This window comes from Diplotaxodon limnothrissa, linkage group LG18, assembly GCF_057381915.1.
Source record: "Diplotaxodon limnothrissa isolate DT_005_m linkage group LG18, D_limnothrissa_male_GT1.1, whole genome shotgun sequence".
Taxonomy (NCBI): Eukaryota; Metazoa; Chordata; class Actinopteri; order Cichliformes; family Cichlidae; genus Diplotaxodon; species Diplotaxodon limnothrissa.
In genome coordinates this window covers 645,001-667,973 of record NC_140613.1, presented here as the reverse complement: position 1 = coordinate 667,973, position 22,973 = coordinate 645,001, and the positions used below count along the sequence as shown (strand labels likewise).

General features: G+C 49.1%; 1 protein-coding gene across 1 annotated transcript in view; it reads left to right on the top strand.

Annotated features, from left to right (window-relative positions):
• The first annotated feature begins 527 nt into the window (after positions 1-527).
• pex5lb (peroxisomal biogenesis factor 5-like b) overlaps positions 528-22,973 on the top strand; it is a 26,849-nt gene continuing 4,403 nt past the window's right edge. The window contains exons 1-10 of the mRNA XM_085377586.1: positions 528-762; positions 14,143-14,318; positions 14,471-14,609; positions 15,485-15,620; positions 16,384-16,511; positions 17,612-17,827; positions 18,839-18,959; positions 19,242-19,329; positions 19,802-19,900; positions 21,872-21,991. Coding sequence (XP_085233712.1) covers positions 528-762; positions 14,143-14,318; positions 14,471-14,609; positions 15,485-15,620; positions 16,384-16,511; positions 17,612-17,827; positions 18,839-18,959; positions 19,242-19,329; positions 19,802-19,900; positions 21,872-21,991 — 1,458 coding nt within the window. The remainder of the gene's footprint in view (positions 763-14,142; positions 14,319-14,470; positions 14,610-15,484; positions 15,621-16,383; positions 16,512-17,611; positions 17,828-18,838; positions 18,960-19,241; positions 19,330-19,801; positions 19,901-21,871; positions 21,992-22,973) is intronic.

Here is a 22,973-nt window from a genome sequence, read left to right as displayed (position 1 = left end):
CAGATCAAACTTCAGGATCTTCGACGTATTACTGCTGTGTGATTTTTATTACTATTAATGAAATGGATGAAAAGCTGACCCTGAGTAAATGTGGTTATCCCAGCTGGACTTTTGTCAAAGCTGGAGAAGAAAAAACCCTCAGTGATCCCGTATGTGTCAGCAGTATGGGAACAATTGAGACCCATTTTCTCTAAACACAGCGTCTTTGTGGCTTTTAAACCACAAAACAGGTGAACTCAGGTGCCTGTCCACATTCATGAGTGATGCAGTCATGCTGTAAAGTCCTGTTAATGTTTCTGCGGTTGCATCAGTAACTTCTTTCTTCCGTCGCTCCAGACGTCCCACAGCAGGAGGTCTGTGAGGAGGAGGAGGAGGTTCTCCCTGAGCAGCAGCTCTGGAACCAGGAGAGGAGCTCCAGTGTGGAGCAGGAGGAACCAGAAGCTCCACAGATTAAAGAGGAAGAGGAGGAACTGTGCAGCAGTCAGGAGGGAGAGCAGCTGGGACTGAAGGAGGAGCCTGGTACCTTTATGGTGACTGCTGCTGAGGAAGGAGAGCACAGTGAACCAGGAGGAGACGGGGAGCAGCTCCTCTGTGATGACTCTCCTCAAAGTGAAAGCACAGATGAAGAATCCAGCAAGTGTGAAGAGTCAGGGTTAAGTGAAACTGTGACCTCAGTGCCAAAGAAGAGGAAGAAGCGAGACAGACGTCAGGATGATGTGGAGAGCTGGACTGTGTCAGAGAGTCCCTGCAATGCTGCCACAGGTAGAGAGTCTGATGTTTGCCAAAAATCCATCAAGAGTCAGGCCCAAAGAAAGAAACTTGTTTAAATCCTTCAAAACATGTGGGAAAAGCTTCAGGTTGAAAAAGACCTGGAAACGCCACTTGAGAACTCTCACTGGTGAGAGGCCACATCCTTGTGAAACACTCGAAAAGTGTTTTGGTATACCACAGGAACGTCTGTAACCAGAGGTTTGTTGAACATGAAGGCTTTCAGCGCAAAAGGAATTTGATGGACCACACGAGGACTCTCACAGGTGAGAGGCTGTAGTTGTACCATTGTAATCACACTCTTAGAGATGGAAGACACTGAGCTGGTCCCAAGCCAGCTAAGACATAGAGTCTCTCCATCGTCCAGATGCCTGAGGACCACAGCGAGTGCAGGAGACCTGAGAGCTGCTGAGGGATCTCTGCTACAGAGTCAGTGAGTGATGGCTTAAGATGTTCACTAGGTGACAGACTTGACGTGAGCACAGAATGGAAATGTGGACACCCAGGCTGGGATCTTCAGGGAAAGGTGAGACGAGGCAGCCGTCTATGAGCAGATCTCCAGTCTGCTGAGTGAAACATGCATTCGTGTTGCAAAGCGACACAGTGAAACATGTAGCGCTTGAACTTCAGGTGCGTGGCTCAAGCCGGGACGCTGTCATCCTGAAGGCAGAAGCTGGAAAACATCCAGGAAACATCCTCTTCATCATAACTGAATCTAATGATCCATCTTTGATCCTGAGAGCCTCTGTGATCCAGGCTGCTCGGCATCCACACAAACCTTTGCAGGACCGAAGGCTTTTGATTATTTCATACAAACTATCACAAACAACAGCTGTGAGCTGCGTGGTGATCATATCAAAGGAAATATTCTGACACCGAGGGCTGGACGTTGGCATCACACGCAGGTACAAAGGAGACCTTTATCTGCTCTCACCTGTGCTGAGCAGACACCTGTCCTACATGCTGATATGAGCCCTGAAAGTTTACCCAGAATGCACTTTGTGTGTGAAGCTTCATGCAGGGAATTATGACAACCAGATCAAACATCCAGGTTCCTGCTCCTCTGCGTCACACAGCCATAGGTCCAACACTCCCACACTCACAGATGTTCAGTCTCTTGGAGTGGATGTAAAACTGATCTGAGTTCAGTTTCTAACAGAGCCTGTAACCGTGGGACACACCAAAGAGATTAGGTGTGTTTTAGTTTGGACATAGAGCACACACCGATCTCTGACAGCTTACCCTCCAAATTATCTGCTTTTTCAACCAAAGGTCTGACACTTTGAATTCAATGCCTAAAAATCTTTATTTGCAAAGTGCTTTTCACAGAAAAAACTAAAATAACATAAATAAAAGTGCCGAAATGTGTGGTTTCCATTAATTTGGTAGTAATTCAACAGAAAGCCCGTTTAAATAATGAAGTTTAAAGCTGTGACTTTTATTGTGAAAGCGCTGACAGGAAGAGGCTGTGTTTCGCCGGTGTGCTTTGACCTCGGAGCTGTTCGGAGCGGCTCGGCTCTGCTCGCTCCACCTTCGTCCCTCCCCTGGCCGGAGCGGAGTGAGATGCGTCCCGGAGCCTGAGGCGTTCGGACGAGTCAGAGCCGGACGCGGAGCTTTCAGGCGGGGAGCCTCCGGAGAGACACCGCGCCGTCTGTCGCACTGAAACCGGGTGTAGGTGCACTGCTGGCGGCTTCGCCTCCAGCTGCCTGCCGCTGAAAGCTGCAGGACTGAGACATGTACCAGGTCCAGGTGAGCTCATACCTGAGTTTTTATGTTTCTGGAGGGCTTAAAGAAATGACTCTGTGTTATTGTCCCCACACCATCATCATCATCATCATCATCATTCTTATGTCTGCTGAGTTTTCATCTGCATAAATAAAGGATGTAAAAGTCCCTGCATAAAACTGACTGACTGCAGCTTCTGCTGTGACAGATATTTCCGCGTTTTACATTTGCAGATCAGCCTGCTTCCTGTGTTTAGAAAGTGAACATCAGCACTTTTATTGATCACTTTCTTCCATTTTTAATGGAACAGCTTAATGCTGCACCTGACATTATTATAACCTGCGATGTGTTCCTGAATGATCTGGACCTCTGATGTTTCCTCTTTGCTCCATAAGATCTGAGAACAGAATCCACGGTTATTCACTGCTCCACAGAAAACATCGTCTTCCTTCGTTTGTTAAACGTCTCAAAGCGTTCAGGTTTAATATGAACGTTACATATGAGATTACAGCTTCACAGCTGAAATATGAAACTGACCTCAGTCCCAGAGTTGAACCTGTCAGGGTGTGAAAGTTTCTTTAGTGTTCTATTAAGATTAAAAAGAGTCCTGTAAACCATCGCTGTGACTAATCAGGCAAAGTTCAGCTGCTGACGACCGCCTCCGTCATTCTTCTAACCTGGTGAAGCTTTTCGTCGTGTAGCGTGTCTAAATGTCGTTTTAGTGGAGTCACTGTTGTGAGCAGCAGAGGAGGCATGAGACCTGTGTTTGTGTTTGTTGTCACTGGATCAGCATCAGGAGCACACCAGGCTGGAGTGTTTTTGATCCACTCAGCAGCAAACAGAAGTGAAGTCCTGACCTTCCTCTTTGTGTCATCATAAAAACTCCAGCAGCGACTGTCAGAGACATTTCAGGCTGTGGTGCTTTAACAGCACTGACCGGGTTCTCCATGTTCCTGTGTGGGTTCTCTCTGGGTTCCTCCTAACAACACAAAGGCAGATTAAGTGTTTGGATGTTAGGTTATCTGTTCAGCTGGGAGAGGATCCAGCCACCCTGAACCGGATAAAAAGAAGAAGATGAACGGATGGATGGATGGATATTTGGTTGGTTGGATGGATGGATGCATGGATGGATGGTTGGTTGGTTGAACAGATGGATGGACAGATGGATGGACGGTAGAGCAGGGCGATATGGCCAAAAATATTTATCACGATATATATTTGAAAATTTGCGATAACGATATAACCGACGATATAATTGATGCGAGACAAAATACAACTCCACAACATTACTAGTGCAAAAAGACAACCTTCCATTTATTTTCACTTAAACAAGAAGCTGGTTTTTATGTACATTAAAGCTTTATAAAAATGTAACAGTGCAAATGCAAATTCCTTGCTGAAAGTTAAACCAAAAGGCATTTCCAGTAGAAATGGGCTGACATATCCTGAGCATAACCATGTTTAATATCCACTGAAGTTAAAAAGAGGTGCTTTGCAACATTAAACTGCAGTGTGCCAAATAAAAAAGTCAAATATGTATTTTTCGGACCATAAGGTGCACGGGATTATAAGGCACATTAAGCGAAACAAAGCAGTCAGATAAATCAAACTTTATTAAACTCATTCTTCTTGCTTCCTCCACTTCTGTACCATTGATTCATTAATGTTGAATTCTCTGGCAGCTGCTCTATTCCCATGTTGTTGCAGTATATTAATGACTAACCTCGTATTGTGGATGGATTATCTCAGTTGTTCTGACTGAAGTTTGGTCCGTTTACAGCATCCTGCTATGCGATTGCATTTGTCTCCAACCATGAGGAACCTTCACGTTAACTTTTATGGAGTGGAAAAAGTGTTAGTGTTCATCCTCCAGCTTCACTGTTTATGTTATGCTAACATAGCTGTATCGCTAGCGATCACGTAGCACATCATTATATACCAGCTAGCCCAACTTCAGTAACCCTACAAACGTCACTGCTGTTTAGTTTCCTGTCTTCATTTATGTTGGACGTGATAGCAGAGCTGTACGTTTGAATGCTTCAGAAATCTCTCAGTCAGAACATGCTATATCAGGCTACATTTCACTGTGTGTTATACTTGTATAACTATGCATGTGACAAATAAAGAACCTTGAACCTTAGGTAACTAGCGAAACTAGCGAGCTAACTTCCGCTAGCTTCCTGCTAGCTTCTAACTCCGTTAAATGTAATAAATTTTGTTTTCATGGATGCCTGGAAGTTAAACTTCATAGTTACACCTGGTAAAGCAGCAATGCTGATCGTTTTATTAAAGATGAAAGAATTTAGACAGTTTTTAACTCTCAGTGATGCTGCAGTGTTGTTTGACCTGAACGATACGGAGTTTAGGACCCAGATTACTCCCAGCTTTAAGAGCATCTTAGTCCGACAAATACGACAATAACCACGGCCGCTTGCATGTTCTGCAAAAAAAATGTGCTTTGTCGTGTATCTGACGGACAAACACCAAACCAGTTCCACATCACGGAAGTTGCACCATTTTTACAAACCAATTCTGGTTCATCTGTTTCACTCAACAATCGGCCATGTGCGTATGAAAACAAAGGCAGTGCGCATGCGCGTTTTACTCATATTCTATCGCGATATTTCATTTTCCTATCGTTGCCTAACATTATACCGGTATTACCGTGAACGGTATAATATGGCCCAGCCCTAGTGGACGGTTGGTTGGTTGAACAGATGGCTGGATTAGAGCTGGGCGATATATCGAGTTTTTAAAAAATATCGATATATTTTTATACGAGATATAAGATGTGACAATATCCTTTATATCGATATAGTCTATGTTACGTTATAATTATACTTGCGGAGCCGCAAGTTTGCCTCTCTTTCGTCCACTTTCGTCTTTACGCAACGTTACTCGGCCTCGCCTCTCCTTCACTGAACACAACTCCCCCTCCTCCCCCATCGCTTCACCTGCAGGAAGCGACAAGATGGACACGGCAAATCTCCGTTAACGAGTTACTGCGCATCGCCCCGTGCGTGGGGCTGGACGGCGTCAACGTGTTAGCTAGCTAACCACGCTAACGAGCTAACCACGCTAACGCCATGCAGCCCAGAGGTGCTGCACGGACTAAAATCCTTTCATTTTCTCAAAAGTTGACAGCGCGCCTTATGTATGAATTCTGGTTGTGCTTGATGGCCGCGAACCGATTTTATGTGGAACACGGCGCTCAGCAATCTGTCAAAAAATGTTTTAGTACGACTTTGGTAAGCTACGGAGCTGCACCGCTTGATGGATTGTCAGAGCATTACGGCTGAGCCTCGCGGAGTGATACGTACTGTGCTTCAACGTAATATTACCTTACTGTGTATAAGGACCATAAATGGCACCTGTTAAGAGACGTGGTTGCGAAGCGGATTACAAACTCCAGGCTGTCAGTCACGCAGTACAAGTTGGGAACAAAGCAGCTGTGAAATCTGTCTTTGTTATTATGCTCAGCGTCTTTTAGTTTACATTTTGACTGGACAATTGTGAGCTTTTTGTTATGCACAAAAACAACATTGTTTTCTTTTATTTATGGAGCATTATTATTTAATGAATGCTCATAATTTATTTTTGAGTAAATTTTATGTACATCTGCTCTATGTTAATAAAAGTGCCTGTGTGACATCTGGGACACAGTTTTGACTAAGAACTCTCTTTTTGTTCTTACTTTATGGCTTTAAAAAAATATATCGAGATATATATCTTATATCGCCATCCAGCTAAAAAATATCGAGATATGAATTTTGGGTCATATCGCCCAGCCCTAGGCTGGATGGATGGTTGGTTGAATGGATGGATGGATGGATGGATGAATGGTCGGATGGATAGGTGAAAGGTTGGATGGATGATCGGTTGGATGAATTGATGGACCGTTGGATGGACGGTTGGTTGGATGGATGGACGGTAGGATAGATGGTTGGTTGAATGGATGAATGGATGGATGGATAGTTGGATGGACGGACAGATGGATGGATGGTTGGTTGAACAGATGGATGGATAGATGGTTGGTTGAATGGATGAATGGATGGATAGATGGATGACCGGTTGGATGAATTGATGGACGGTTGGATGGATGGACGGTTGGATAGATGGTTGGTTGAATGGATGAATGGATGGATGGATAGATGGACAGATGGATGGATGGATGGATGGATGGATGGATGGATAGTTGGATGGATGACCAGATGGATGGACGGACAGATGGATGGATGGTTGGTTGAATGGATGGATTAACGGTTGGATGGATGGACAGATGGATGGATGGACGGTTGGATAGATGGTTGGTTGAATGGATGAATGGATAGATGGATGAATGGATGGATGGATAGTTGGATGGATGACCAGATGGATGGACGGACAGATGGATGGATGGTTGGTTGAATGGATGAATGGATGGATGGATGGATGGATGGATGGATGGATGGATGGATAGATGGATGAACGGTTGGATGGATGGACAGATGGATGGATGGATAGGTGAAAGATTGGATGGATGACCGGTTGGATGAATTGATGGACGGTTGGATGGATGGACAGATGGATGGATGTACGGTTGGATAGATGGTTGGTTGAATGGATGGATGGATAGATGGACAGATGGACAGATGGATGGACGGTTGGATGGATGGATGGATGGATGGATGGATGGATGGATGGATGGATAGTTGGATGGATGACCAGATGGATGGTTGGTTGAATGGATGAATGGATGGATGGATGGATAGATGGACAGATGGACAGATGGATGGACGGTTGGATGGATGGATGGATGGATAGTTGGATGGATGACCAGATGGATGGATGGTTGGTTGAATGGATGGATGGATGGATGGATGGATGGATGGATAGATGGATGAACGGTTGGATGGGTGGACGAACGGTTGGATGGGTGGACAGATGGATGGATGGATGGATGGATAGATGGATGAACGGTTGGATGGGTGGACAGATGGATGGATGGATGGATGGATGGATAGGTGAACGGTTGGATGGATGACCGGTTGGATGAATTGATGGACGGTTGGTTGGATGGATGTCCATCTGTGCTGGCAGATGGGCCTTCTGAGGGCTGTGGTTTGGGTTTTCAGTTCTGGTCAGCGACCGTGATGTGAAATGCTGAATGAATGACACGTTTCAGCACAAGGAGAAAAAGTTTGTGGGAGAAATATTTTTACTTGACAATCAGGCAGCGTTTGCTGTGAACAAAGCATCACATGTAAAAAGAGTAAAAAAGGAAGTGGGGTGTTGAAAATCAGATATTGTGATCATAAGAGGTGCTGGACTGGTCTCTCCGATGCTTCTGCAGAGAAATGTTTTTGTTGCTCAAATGTCTGTGAATCAGAAAGTGGTGGAAGTGGATGTCACAGCTCAGCATTCAGAGTCAAATGAATGAAATGCGTCTGCGGGATCAGAGGAGCTCTGAGAGGATCCAGTTGAGGGAGGGTTCAGCATCTGCCCAGAGCACCCCCTGGACCATTTCATGTCCTGACCCCGGGGCAGAGCTGGGACTCACCTGCTGGAGGATGTCTGGGCTTCTGTGCTCAGACTGCGGCCTGCAGAACTGTGGGAATCTGCCTGTGATGCTCCTGCAGGGACTGAAACAATGTGCAGGTTGTCATCGGTGGAGGGTCGTAAAGCTGCCGCAGAGCAGGCAGATTTATGATTTAATCACTGCACTGTGACAAACCGCCGCTCTCGCTGCTCCATCATCATTTCCAAACAGCTTCAGCTCCACGTGTAGAGCTCTGGCCACCCCAGAGGTTTCTCTCACTTCCAGTTCCTCCTGTGAAACTCCGTCTTTAAAGACAGAATCAGGACACTTTTTCATCACAGAAGCACCAATAAGTTAATATTTAAATAATGTTTTTAATGTAGGGAAAAAAAGTCCTTCAAACACCAGCAAATAGACTGATCCCGGAGGGGGCGATCAGCAGAGAAACAGGCAGACAATACAATTCAATAAAATGCTGAGCTGCACAGAAAATCATTTCCTTACGTTTCACAGGTCGATGCTCAGCTTCAGTTGTTTGGATTATACACGCTGACACATTTTAGCATTTTTATTTCATTATTTTTCATCTGACTGACTAGCAGAAAATTCGCTTTCATTTTGAAAGGGCAGCCGCTGCCATCCCCGGGCCGTCTCCGGCTGTCCTGCAGCTGGTGGTCCTGGTTCTGCTCTGAAGCTGAGAGCTCCAGGGTCGGTCTAACAAGAACCTGCAGCAGGTGGAGAACTGGGTCACGTGAGGCTATGCAGAGCTCAGCCTGCAGAGTGAGGACGAGGAGACGGAGCTGGTGCCCGGTTGAGGGCTCTCCTCCCCACAAACGTCCCCACCCAGTGTTTCTCTCCCTGTCATTGAACACTGTGAGTGAGTATCTGCCCCTCCTCTGTGGAGGAGTGTGAACATCTCGGGAGGGCGCTCGGCTGGAGAAAGGGCACGTCCGCCCTCATTACCAGTGTGAATGTGAGGAAGGAGAGAATCAAAGAGCATCACAGAGAGCTTCCCAGGGCTCCACTTCCACAGTGAAGACTGCTCAGAAGGACCTAACGGACCGTACTATGCAAACATCTGGAGCATTGCTTTATATGTTGCAGGGAAAATGGGCAATTAGTGCAACGAGTCATTGAAATGTGTGCAAACAGACATGGAAGCACAGTATATCAGGCAACAAGAGAGACCACAAGTCTCAGATTTGGGCTGAGCTTCGTCCTGCAGCTCAGTGAGAGCTCTCCGAGCTGAAAGGATCCTTCATTAACACTGAAGTAGAGTTTTAGGCCTCACACTTCTGCTTTTGCTCCATTTCAACCAGCTTTCAAACATGGAGTAAGCGAGCTCAGCGACTGTATGATGCTGCCGCCATGTTTCTCCACCTGTGGTGCATTCAGGGTCGTGTGGTCTCATACGTTTGTTCATTAACTTCGGTGAAAGGGAAGCTTCAGCAGTGCTGCTGCAGGAAGTGTTCAGCCTGATCCCAGTGACAAACACACATGCACACAGCCTCCTGGGAGATTGTGGTTTTCGGTCCACTGAGCAGAGTGGCGTGCTGCAGATGTGAGGCGGAGTTTACGAGGTCATGTCTCAGGTGTTCGTGATTCCTCTGAATCGACTTCACCTGTGCACACTGAGCGAGACAGAAGCAAACAGCTGGGACGCAGTTAAACACTAGAAATATCTGACGCCTCAGTGACCGCCCAGTCTTCAGGGGCGGGGTCAGAGTGTTTTGGAAAAGACCAAACGAGGCCAGTAAAGTTTCAGTGGTCATCAGCAGCACCTGTGAGTCCGTCTGAGGACGAGGGGTTTTCCACCCACCTGTCAGAACTACCATGTGTGTTTATGTCAAAGGTGTCTGGCTGGTGCTAGCAGACTGCCTGTCCTGGCAATTCGTGGCAAATATGAAAGATCAAAGCGATTTTACACTGAAGATGGTGGGGCAGCGGTGTGTTTGAGAGCATTGCCGTTGTTTACACCCAGACTCTTTGTTGCCCTGAGCTCGAGCGCGTTTGCAGGCTGCCGCTCGGCGTCCTCTGCTGTAGTTACAGTACGGCTGGAGCTGGGAGAGCCACGGGGGGAAACTCATCCAAGATTAATTAGCAGCAGCGCTGCGGGAGGATCTGAATCTCTCTGGGGTCAGCTCACGTCCTTGGCACAGTTTCCCCACCACGCCTGAACCTGCGCTTTATTTACTGAGCGACACTAAAGGCATCACCCCTCCACCTCCCCCAGCATCCGCCCGTCTGACAGCAGACTTCTGTTTATGTGATCAGCTGTTACAGCCGCTTCATGGCCCATGTTTCATAAAAAAAACACGCAAAGTGTGATGGAGGGCAGCTCTCAGACTCCCCGTGACTAATAGGTACTGCAGTATCAGCAGAGTACTGCAGTAGTCTGGCTGCACACTGAGGATGTGCTGCAGCAGCACTGATGGAGGACTGTTTGCTCAGCACAACAGCAGGTTATTTATAGTCTGACAGCATCTCCACAACACACACACACAGAGTGAGGGAGAGAGAACAGAGAGATGGAGACAGATACGTTCTCAGTTTCTACTGTGTGTCTTCTATTTTTACAGTAGAATCACAGTAGAACCATGTAGTCCGGCTGACATCCTTCCTGGTTGAATAATCTGATCACTGATGCTCTCTGAACTACTCTTTTGAGTCATCATGGATTTACTCCTCAGTAAAAAGTTACCCATTACTTTAGTTGCTCCGCTGCTCTGTCAGCTCTTGGAGAGCAGGAACTGTCCCACTGATGCAGGATGACATCACAAAAACTGTCCAATCACTGTGTAACGCTTGAAATGTGTCCTTATCTCAAGTACCTTTAGAGCGCGGCGTGAGGCTGCCCTACACCTGAGTCTGGAGTCAGAGCGTCCACTCACGTAAACATGACCTCAGAGTGATGTCATATATGTTGGAGCCACCTCTGAACGCGGCGTGCCCCTCGGTCACTCGCTGTAGCGTGATGTCTGTGTTAAGCGAGTCATCCATTAATGATGGTGGTGGTGGGGCGCTGCTGCTTTCGGCCTCCATCACGGCTCTAATAATAAAACTGCAGATGATGTTTTATTGATTACAGCTGCCGAGTTCACAGAGGCGCGTTTCGCTCTCAGCTCGCCTTCCTCTGCCCGCTGGCGCTCGTCACGACTCGCCATTCCTCCCTCTGAACGGCAGCAGGTGAACCAGCTCACCTGTCGTACCTGAGCTGCAGGTTCCTCAGGGCCGGGTCAGAGTTTTAGTGGATCGGACCTTATCGCGGTTCTCGTGCCTGAATTATATTTATTCACAGATGTATTTTGCTGAGGTTAGTCCAGGTTTCAGGGAGCTGGATGTCTTTGGATGTCTGTTACGTTTCCATTTACGCCCGATGTTACTGCCCATGTGCAGTAGAGTGATGGTCAGAGAGAGCTGAGCTTAGCTGTCTTCAGCAGCTAAAGCCTCTTTGGGGGGAAACTCCCACTGGGTTTAAATCTGGGACTCTCCGCCATCTGACCTTAGAACTGAAGAAGCTTCTCGGATGAGAGGTGAAACATCTTCGAGCAACTTAAAGAAGTCCAGACGCTTTTCTTCGCAAGCTCCTTTGACATCACAGAGCCATCTCGTTTACGTATGACTTCCCTCTGCAGAATAAAACAGAATGGCTCTCGTTTGGCCCTGGGCGAAGGCCGTCGCACTTTTCTCCTCTCCCTTATCTTCCCCTGCTTAGTTCTTGTGTCCTTGTCTCGTCTCGTGTGTATTACTTTCCCTGAACACTCTCTCACAGTCTGTTTCTAAAACCTAAAGAGAATTATGGATTTGATCAACTGGTCTCTGAATGCTATTGACACCCTTTAACGAGAAGTCTGGGCTCGGGAGAGCTCGAGTGCCCTGGAGGGACTTTCCCTGCCGGATACATGATGGACGGGTGGCAGACATGGAGGATCGTGTGCTTGGCGGGACTGTCGATCGAGGATGCTGAAGATATCTACCTGTGGTCTCAAGGCTGGAGCCGAACAACAACACCCTGATAACGACTGTGTTTAGACTGTTCTTCCCATTCCATGCAAGGCCACCTGGGTTGGCTGGAAGACTGTTTACTGAGCCTGGCGGGGCGAAGGACACTGTCTCAGCTGAACTCTGGACACGCACACACACACTGATACACACTCGTCCCCCCTCCTCTTCCAAACGCCTTCGATGCTTGTTGCCTCCTGGGAACACGGCGGATCTGAGCCCGCACTGGAATGGTAGCACTGGTCAGGATGGCTGCTGTGCTGCTTCGGATGACTCCTCACTAGGGCCGCCACAAACGATTATTGTGATAGTCGACTAATCAGATCATCATCCATTGGACGTGAAACTACAGCTTATTGCACCAGCAGCATCTGCTCTTATATAACTATCATTAGCTTACAGCTTGAAGTGTTTAAGGTGCTAACTAAAAATAAAGACAAGATGATCGTTTATTAAATTTTAATGACATTTGCAGATTGTTTCAGTGAAGTTTAATAAACTCCTTGCTATCTAAAATATAACAGGACACCGGAGTAAATTCTGGAGCATCTCACACTTCTGATAATCAGCTGTCTGCTTGATGTTTATTCAGCTGTGTAAAAACTATAACTTTAATCTCAGCCAAACCGATTTACTCAGGAACAAATAAAATACTAAAAAAGCCAAACAATAACATTTTTAATTTATCTAAGTGACTCATATATCATGTTTAACCTGAGTAGCGAAAGACGGCGGTGGGTTTGAAAACGATTTGCCGGGAGTCCGGTGTTCTCACGGCTCTAGTTAGCCTAGCCCCCGGCTCGCTATCGAGCTAGTGGGTAACAGACGTCTCCGAAAACGTCGGAGCGCTTTTGAAAATATGCGGTGTCTTGATAAACTGAGCAGATATTTGAGGTTTACACAGCTACATTCTCGCCTGAAAATATGTTAAACATTTATTGTGTGACCCAGAAAGAATAATAAGTAATATTAAAACTAACTAGCTGCCGCCATTGTTGGAAACTGAGCTGGGCTGCGCTATGAATTCTGGGACACAGCTTCTTCTTCTTCTTCGGGGTTTAACGGCAGCTGGCATCCTTGTACATGCAGTGCCGCCATCTTCTGTTTCAGTCCGTTATTACACTCTTAAATCCTGCTACTTATTCCTGATTCTTTTGGGATCTTACAAAGCTTCAAACGGCGCGTCGACTATTAAATCAGTCGTCGACGAGTCTGATAGTCGACGTAATCGTGGCAGCCCTACTCCTCACCCCCCACCCGACCCTGTGGCTGGTCACGTGCTCCATAATGTTGTGCTGTGGACATTTATGTGCTTTCTGTGCAGAGGAGTTTTTTGTTTCCTGTTCTTGTGCTGTCCTCCCAGGAGCCCAGCATGAGTAGAGGTCTCTTTTTTTCCTCTTGTACTTTCCCATCGTTGTGTATATTTCAGTGTTTTTCTGTAATGTTACCGATCTCCGACCTGTGTCCCCATGTGATGTCTGTGTTGTGTGTGTAGGGTTGGGGGGGGCCCATTTCACTGCAGTGCAACCTGCACGTGGCGAATAAAGCCTTGATTGATTGATTGATTGATTGATTGTTCTAGAAATTCTTCAGATAAACTTTAATGTGAATTATTTACGGACCTGCTGCGAGCGGCAGAAAGATCGGGTACAGGTGGACAGCGTGCACAGATGAGAGCTCTGGTGAGTCTCCTCGTTTTCAGCTTCAGATCAGAAACGTCCTCGTCGCCACTGAGCCGGACGGAAAAGCTGCCAGCGTGAAACCTGAAGCCTTTCTGCACAGACTGACACAACATCACGACTCGCCGCCTCTGGCTCCGCCCATCACGGCGACCCTGCCCGTCTGCCTGTCGTAGGGGAAAAGGTTGTTGCTGAAGGAGCTTCCTGGTAAAAAAGACATCCTCTGAAGGGAACCCCTTCCTCCCCGTGATGACCAAGGTTGGCATGACCACCGTAGTTGTTTGTTCCCCCTCGCAGCTCGACATTTAGTTCCTGCTCACAGCAAGCAGGTCAAAGGTCAGCGCGTTTACTGCCCTGCTGAAACATTTCTTTGTGCATCACGGTCCCGCCGCCGCTGTCAGACTTCTCAGGTTTAGTCTGAGTGAACAACCGTCTTATTCCCGTCTGCAGAGTACGCAGTTTTCAGTGTGATCATGTCACCGACCTTTGACCCTCCGCTCTGCTGCAGCTGCCGTTACTGTGCTCCGCTCAGAGAGAAACTTCATCGCTGCCAGCTGCCGCACCTTCACACAGCCGCGGCGCTGCGATTCCCCGCGCTGTCCCCGGCTTTTAAACGCAGCACCAAAGTCATTTAGCTCTGACCGCTCTCCTCTTTCCTCCTCGTCGACACTTTTACCGGACGCTCACTGTAACCCTAAGCCCACTGAAAAATGATCTGAATATCATCTGTCAGCGACAGGAAGACAGAACAGTGTCGTCGGTGTGTTTGTTGTGTCAGATGAACTCTGAGGATGAGCTGAAAGACCTCACCAGGTCGGAAAAGGAGACCTCGTCCTTCGTCCTGGGCACAGAGTCGGATCCCTGCTGGAGTTCGGGAGAGTTTTCTGTTCCAGACACGGCAGTGAGGATTCACCGAGGTCATCGAAACCTTTAAAACTAAAGCAGCAGGATGAACATGTGCAGGAAGCTGGGAAGATTCGTGACTCACACAACTGTGAGACCGATTCATCCCCGATGACAAAGGAACGCCCTGAAACAGCAAACGCCTCCTTGGCCATTCTTCCTGCGACGTGGTCAGGAAGTCATCCAGCGACGTTACGGTTTTAAGCATCGCTCTGTGTCACATCCAGACTTTTCCCTCCACTTTTCCTGGTTCAGCTGATAAAACTCTGAAGCTGTTTTATCTCTGGATTATCCTCCCATCTCATTCTGGATTTATGATCTCGGATATGTTTCCTGATCCGTGCTGTTTCATATCCTTTTTCCTTTGGGCCTTTATTCTGAAGCGATCAGTTCACAGTGAATCTGTGCGGTGCTGCTCGCCTCTTCACGGGATTAAACATGTGGCGCACACAGCGCTGTGGATTAGGATTAGGAAGGCACATAAAATAATCTGTGATCTGGCATCAGACTGGGATTTAACACTTCCCAGAATGCTTCAGAGCTGGCAGGCAGCAGAGCGGCCTGTTGGGCACATCTGTCCACCGGTGTTTTCAAAGGAGCTTGCAAAGAAAAGCGTCTGGACTTCTTTAAGTTGCTTGAAGACGTTTCATCCGAGAAGCTTCTTCAGTTCTAAGGTCAACTGGCCGAGAGTCCCACTGGGTTTAAATCTGGGACTCTCCACCATTTGACCTTTGAACTGAAGAAGCTTCTCGGATGAAACGTCTTCAGGAAACTTAAAGAAGTCCAGACGCTTTTCTTTGCAAGCTCCTTTGACTACGATGACCTGGATGACTGAGAACCTTCACAGACATATCCACCGGTGTTTCCACACCAGCTGGCTCCTCTGCAGGTGTAACAGAGCCCGGTCAGAGCCGGGAGCGCACCGCGCCCACGGATTGCGCCTGCGGTGCAGAACGCGGCGCCTCATTTGCTGCTCGAGCGGTGCTGAAGGTTTGCTGTGACACAGGCATGTGCTCCATCACACGGTTGGTGTTTTGCAGGCCGTTTTCAGCCTCTCCTGCTCCCTCAGCAGCGGCTCGGATGAACGAGACATTCACCGGTGAAATCAGCGGCAGCTGTGATTCATTTGTGTGTCTGAGTCGTGCCGCTGTGAGGAGGCTCCGCTCAGACACCAGCGTGTGGAGGCGACATGTTTGTGCCTCATTCAGACACATTCATTACCTTTGGACCAGTTATCTCATCATCCTTTCATAATGTGACAGGCTCGCTCTGCCGCGCCGGCTTCCTGCAATCACTGCAGGGCCCTAAAAGCTGCTCCGCCTCCTCCGCTCCATCCTGTCACCTGACTGAGCCGTCCTTTTAAAAGCAGCCGGCGTAGATTTCTGCTTCATGTTTTAGCTTCACTTTCACAGGTCCTGACAGAGTGTAACCATAGCTGATGGTGTCAAACGTGACCTCTGACCTCTGGACACGAAGCCACCCAGAGACATGCAGAGTCCTACGTAGCAGCGAACTCATCTTTAGTTGTTAAGAGTCTCTGTCTCTCCTCCACAGCGTGTCTTTATCCTGTCCTTCTCCAGCAGATGGCCCCGCCCCTCGCTGAGCCTGGTTCTTCCTGTTCAAAGGGAGTTTTTCCTTCCCACTGTCACCAAAGCACTTGCTCATGGGGGTCATATGATTGTTGGGTTTCTCTGCATTGTTGTGGAGTCTTTACCTTACAGTATGTGCCTTGGGGTGGGGGGTTATTGTGTTATTGCGTCTCCTCGGCGGTCTGCTCTAACCCGTTGTTTCTGCCCTCCAGCTGGTCGGGGAGCAGCAGGAGAGCCGGCCCCTACTGAGCCCCTCCATCGATGACTTCCTGTCGGAGACCCGGAGCGACACCCCCTCCGCCCGACCGCTCACCTCCAACACAGCAGGTAGACTCCCGCTAATTACCACCTCCTCCCGTCCTTCCCCTCCCCTCGTCTTCCACAGCTCAGCGGGGCTCCACCTCCTCCTCCACCTCCTCCTCCTGCTCAGTGTGAGGATTCTTTTTCAGCCCTCGTGCAGGAGAAACGAGGGGAAACATTATTGATCCATTTCTGTTTTATTTAATTTGCTAAACATGACTGAGCTGTGAGAAGAAACCTCCTCCTCTAACCTCCCCTCATTCTGATCTCCTCTCTTTTCTTGCACTCTAACTTTCCGCCCTTGGCCGTCCTCCTTCCTCCTCTGTGAACCATCTGTCACCTCCGACTCAGCAGGTACACCGGCCATTAATTAGCACCTCTGACCTCCTCTGTCCTCCTGTCTGCTCTGTCCTCCTCCTCACATTAAACTCAGGCTGCTGTGCTGCTTCTTTCTGCATTTACATAAAAACTGTCGACGTGTCAGGAGGAGGAAGAGGAGCCCCGCTGAGCTGTGGAAGACGAGGGGAGGGGAAGGACGGGAGGAGGTGGTGTGGCTGAAATTCTATCTGATCCGAGCCTGGGCTCCGGGCTGCAGGGAGACGCTCAGAGGTCACAGAGTCACGCGTTCTGTTATTGGTCGTGGATCAATTCAAACTTTATTCGTCTTTGAGCGCGGTGACAAGAACACGTCTGAGCGCTGCTGTAACCCTCCTCTAACACCGCTGAAGGCTCGATGGTTAAACTCACTGATGAGGGTGGGTGGACACGGACGCCTCCTCACAGCCACCTCCTCCAGCTCGTGGACGCCGTGATGAACGAACGCTGCAGGTCGGCCAGAGCGTCTCAGTCCCAGCTGGTCGTGCGTGTAGGAGGCGCCCTGTCCTAACCGAGCTCGTCGGCCTCCGAGGCTGAGCCGAGGCAGTAAATCTGTTTTAAATAACCTCGAAACTGTGATGCTGTGAGTACTCGGAGTACTCTGAGTACTGTGAGTACTCTGAGCACTAATCTTCTGACTTCTGAGTTAAATATTGTTATTGTCTGTTATCCACACCAAAGTGAAGGGCCGACCGCTCTCACAGACACTGAGCCTGTCGGGGTAACGAGTCCACCTCTCCCGCTGTCTGCAGTTCTGTCCACAGCTCTGGATCTGGTGGACCTCAGCGAGCTGGGGGAGAGCAGCGGGGGGAGCAACAAGGAGCGGAGGAGGAGCCCTCTGAGGAAGAAGGGCAGCTCGAAGAGTCCGCGACGCCGAGCCAAACCCGAGGAGACGGAGCTGATCCAGGTGCAGGTGGAACACCTGCCCGCTAGTCCCAGAACACCTGAGAGGATCTCCCTGGACTCAGGTGAGTCTCAGAGAGCAGCCTGAACCCGACGCCATCATCATCATCAGTTTTTATCACGTGACAGCGAGGAGGCGAGCGGCTGAGTCTCTGTGTTCGTGGATCTAAAAGGCGAGACAAGGCCAGCGAGCAGGGTCTGTGTTCAGTTCTCAGGTGATCCGCTCACCTTGATTAGCAGGTGAGGCAGCAGACTGACCCCGCCTCCTTCAGACCACAGTCACATGACCAAAGACGGTTTCAATCTCTCAACCCGAGCTTCACTGAGTTTGATCCCTGTGGAGGGATTGTGCGTCTTCTAGAGACGCCCCGGGAGAAAAGCCGATTACAACATGTAGTCATATTTATTACTGAAAGTGCACGCCGTCATCCACAGCTGCAGCAACATCTGGCCCAGAGACGCTCAAACCTGCAGCTCAGCCTGAGAGCAGGAGGAGCAGGAGCTGTGAACGATGGGAAAGTGTCTTCATCATAAATTCATCGTCGTAAATAAGCCCGAGCATGAAATGACGCGGCTTGTTCCAGCACGTGTGAGCTGCTGCCTCCTGAGGACTGAACGCCGTCTCGCCACGCTGGACCTGTCAGACCTCAAAGCTCGCAGCGTGAGCCTTTCTTTGCCCTCAGGCGTCCACAGGTACCCACAGCTCCGGGTTCATCTGTGGACCTGTTTCTGAGACTGTGGCAGATTTTCAGCTTTAATTTGTCATTGACGAATAAATCAGCTAAAAGTGTGGCTCTGCCCCACGTCTGCTATAAAGCCATCTATCAATACACTCAGGCCTTCATCACTTTGGTTCTCACTGCTTCATTTCATTAAAAGCTTTAAACTCACCGAGTCGTGAGGAGCAGCATCTTTAATCGCAGCTTTTACTGTGATGAGTTCCCACTTCCTGTTTACACCCAGCTGCACTTCCCATGTTGTGTTTTTACTGGCTGAAGCTTGTCTCATCTTCATTACTGATAAACACACACACCAGGAATAATAATGGGACCTCAGGTATGTTGTTGTGTTTGCAGTCAGCCTGTCGTCTCCTCTGGAGAAATGGGAGGAGGTGAACCTGGACGTGGAGGACGGCGGGCGCAGGAGGAGATACGAGAAGAGATGCACCTCCCATCACTCGTCCAGTGAACTGCTGTGGTAACGTAGCTCTGCATGACCCCGGCTCAGAATGACCTCACACTGGGCTCGTCCTCTGTCTCAAACTCGCAGTTTTAGCTCCGCCCACTTTGAACCAGCTTCCTGCACAAACAGAACATCTGAGTTTCTAAACTTGGGATCACCATAAAAGGGTATCTGTACTCTCTGGCATCACACAGGTCCGAGAGTAGAAAGGTGGAGGCGGAGCTTCTGGCTCACCTGAAGACACTGACAAAATTAGGACCAGCAGGTCCCCTTTAACACTGTGCTGTTCTCCTTCAGGTCGGCAGAGTTTAAAACCGACCCGCTGACCAAGAACAGCTTCAACATCCACAGCTTCGACGACCTCGACTTCATTTCTTCAACGCAGGTCAGCCACTGCTCATGCTGCAAATACTACTGCAGTACTGCATCTGCTCACCCGTGTGCGAGTACACACTGCGGGTGCTGCTCTGGAGACCCTGGTGTGGGTTTGAGTCACGGTGAGTTTGGCTGCTGCAGCTCAGCCTCGCGCTCGCCTCATCGTGACCTTTGAACCACGGCACGATGTTAGCGAGTGCTCTGACTGAGAGGTGAGTGCCAAAAGTGACTGAGATCAGGCCCGGTGTGTCTGCCATCTGTAGTGACAGTGTGCAGTTCAGGCAGCCTGGGAGAAACGAGTGCAGACCGCTGGAGGTTAGCCGAGGAGCATCAGATGCAGCTGTGACTTTGTCCCAGTCACTTTGTTTTCCTTCACACTGACCTGCTGCTGTGTGTGCACGTGTGTACGTGCACGTGTGTGTGTGTGTGTGTGTGTGTGTGTGTGTGTGTGTGTGTGTGTGTGTGCGCGCGTGGGCTTTCAGGACTGCGGGGCGTCCCGGCAGCGCAGACGGACTCGCTCTCTGCTGCTCAGGAACGAGTCTCTGGAGGACGAGTTTGTCCGGGCGAAAGCTGCTGTGGAGGTAAGAACACGCTGACACGGGCGTCCTCGGCTGTATCCCAATCCAGGGTCTGCAACCTTAAAGGCCGCATTTTAAGGCCGATTACGTCACAGCGACGCGCCGAAGGCTGTCCCAATTCAAAGGCTGCTCGAAATGCGGCCCTCAAATGCGTCCTTCATTCCCCTGAATTTTAAGGATGTGGCGGTGTAGACTTCGTGGCCCAACATATCCCAGAATGCATAGCGCGGCGGTGGGTGTGGATAATTTTGCCAAAAAAAAACGGAAGATGAGGGGCGGCCGAAGAGTAAACTTTAACTAAGTACTGAATATGATGTCACTTATTTATGTGCAAATGTTTAATAACGAAGAACATTAAACATTGCTGTTGGCCACATGTCGGCAAAGTCATGTGACATCAGTGACGTTTGTACTAACTTGGTTTTAAAGCCTTTACTTTGAAATATACGCCGTTCAATAGCTGAGCTTAATCCTACAGAGAATGATCAAAGCTCATGTAGAAACAAACAAATGAACAAAAGATTTTCTCCTTCATTTCTGTCAAACACAGCTGTATGACACGTTTCCAGCTGTTAGTATCATGGTTGCTAAGCAACCTGGGCAGCGCAACGGAGGCTAGACCGTCCCATCTCACAAGCCTCGCACTTCCGGCCTTAGCGGTCTTTGAGTACGTGGCCCTTGAGGATCGTTGAGGCTGCAGACCCTGAATTGGGACACAGCCCTCGTCACACTGATGTCACGAACGAACGCTCCTCACGCCGAGCCCCGCCTCCTCGCTCTGAGTCTCGTCTGTGACATACTGACAGGAGGAAACTCTCGTCTTCTTGTCTTGCCGCTCAGAGTCAGCTGATGCTCAGAAACAGATGGCGTGTACTTCCTGTCACCTGAGCGTCCGCAGGTGTTCTCAGATCAGTTTTGCTGTGAGGTCTCTGCGATTCACCTGCAGCTTCATCAGTTGTGTTTCATTCGAGCGTGAGGATGATGATGATTTATCGTTTTATTAACATCGATGTCGCTGACGCCGAGTCTGACAGCGTGCAGCTGAGTGCAGGTAACGCGGTGAAAACCCGCACGTGACGTGAAAGCGTGACTCTTCTTCGCCCAGCCGGTGTCCTCCTGCAGGACGTTCTGCCTGCTGCGCTGCCTCCTCTCTGAAGCTGATTGGCTCTGACAGCACTGATATTCACGGCGGCTCAAGACGCTCTGGTCCAGTAACCAGACGCGCCGCTTTCATATTCATGGCAGACGAGTGTTTAATGATGGACGGCGTCCTGATCCAGTATTTATACGGCGCTGCACATTTAAACTGTGACCTTTCACGTGTGCATAAATCCCACCGCTGCCCTGCACACATTACTGTTCCCGGCCATACTGCAGCGTGCAGGAAACAACACTGGATATTTATTTTAAAGACGTGTGGCAGCACAGACCAGGTCCTCATGTCTGAGTGAAAAACTAGTTCATGCATTTATTACTTCCAGGCTGGACGACTGTAATTCATTATTATCAGGATGTCCTAAAAACTCCCTGAAAAGCCTTCAGCTGATCCAAAATGCTGCAGCAAGAGTCCTGACAGGGACTAGAAAGAGAGCAGATTTCTCCTGTTTTGGCTTCCTGTTAAATCCAGAATTAAAATCCTGCTCCTCACATACAAGGTGAGGCAAACCGACCGAGTCCCTGTTTAGAGGGTGAAGCTGTGGGTTCGCTGCTCTGCAGTCCTGTCGTCACAAACTGCGAGGTCACAGATACGAGCGGCAGAGAGGAGCGTCCTCTGCAGGTGGCCCGGCTGTCGGAGTAGAGCTCCTGCTGCTCCTCCCCATTGAAAGGAGTCAGCTGCGTCAAAAGCCTAAAAGAGAAAGGAGGTGGGCGAGGAGGTCTGAGCCTCTGTGCTCTGCGTGAGCCGGGCGTGGGTACGCCATGGCGGTCTGAGCTGTTTACCTTTCAGCATCTGTCTGTCTACTTCCTGTCTGACAGTCGGACACAGAGTTCTGGGACAAGATGCAGGCTGAGTGGGAGGAGCTCGCTCGGAGGAACTGGCTGGAGGACTCCGAGGACCAGCAGCCGGTCCCGCCCACTGTCTCACCTGCAGAGAAGGTGAGCTCAGAACAAGCCTCCAGATAGAAACACACACACACACAGTCGTGTTTTCATATCTCAGTGAGGACATCTCATTGACATAATGCTTTCCCAGCTGCTTACCCAAACCTAACCATAACCTAACTGTAACCCTGACACATTTCGTCCCCATTAGGGCTGTTGGTCCCCACAGGTATAGTAACATGCCAAATTGTGGTCCCCACAAAGATATGTAAATGTGGCATACACACACAGACAATCTGGAAAAACAGGAAAAATCCCAGAATTCCAGAAAGCACTGAGTGAAAGTTGGATTCACACAAACCAACGTTTGAGACGAACAAGCGTGAGCTGTCAGTGTCTCCGCAGCAGCTCGGTGAATACTGCAGACGTGTGCGTGACGACATTTCAGATTCCTCCAGTCTTACTCTGAGCAGTTAGCGCTGCAGTTAGCGCTGCAGCGCGACGCTAACGCCGCAGATCGAGTCTGTGACACCGGAGGTGACCCAAGGGGGGACGAGCAAAAAGGCAGCAGACGTCTGCGCCGTGTTCATGTGTGTGAGCAGATGTTTGGTAGCGTGTTAGCGTCACCTCCACGCCGCCATGATGTAACACCTGAGCAGAGAAGGGATTAGAGCGGGATTACCGAGGCGCCCACAGCTGATCTGAAGCCAGCTGCAGATTAAAGCGGCCAAACATCCAGCGCAGCAGTAATCTGACATTATTAATGACTGCCCCAGTGCATGCTGGGAAAATGTTTTCAATAAAAAGATGGGCAGGAAGGTGAAATGTCAGCGCACACATGTTAACACGCAGAGAGGCGGGAAAGGGTGGAGCCTGTGAAGCATTACAGAAGGGTCTATTAGTCATTATTCATAACTCACCTGTTAAAACGCCACCGCAGAGTTTACTGTAACACTGTGTGTGTGTGTGTGTGTGTGTGTGTCTCTGTGTGTGTGTGTGTGTGTCTCTGTGTGTGTCTCTGTGTGTGTCTGTGTGT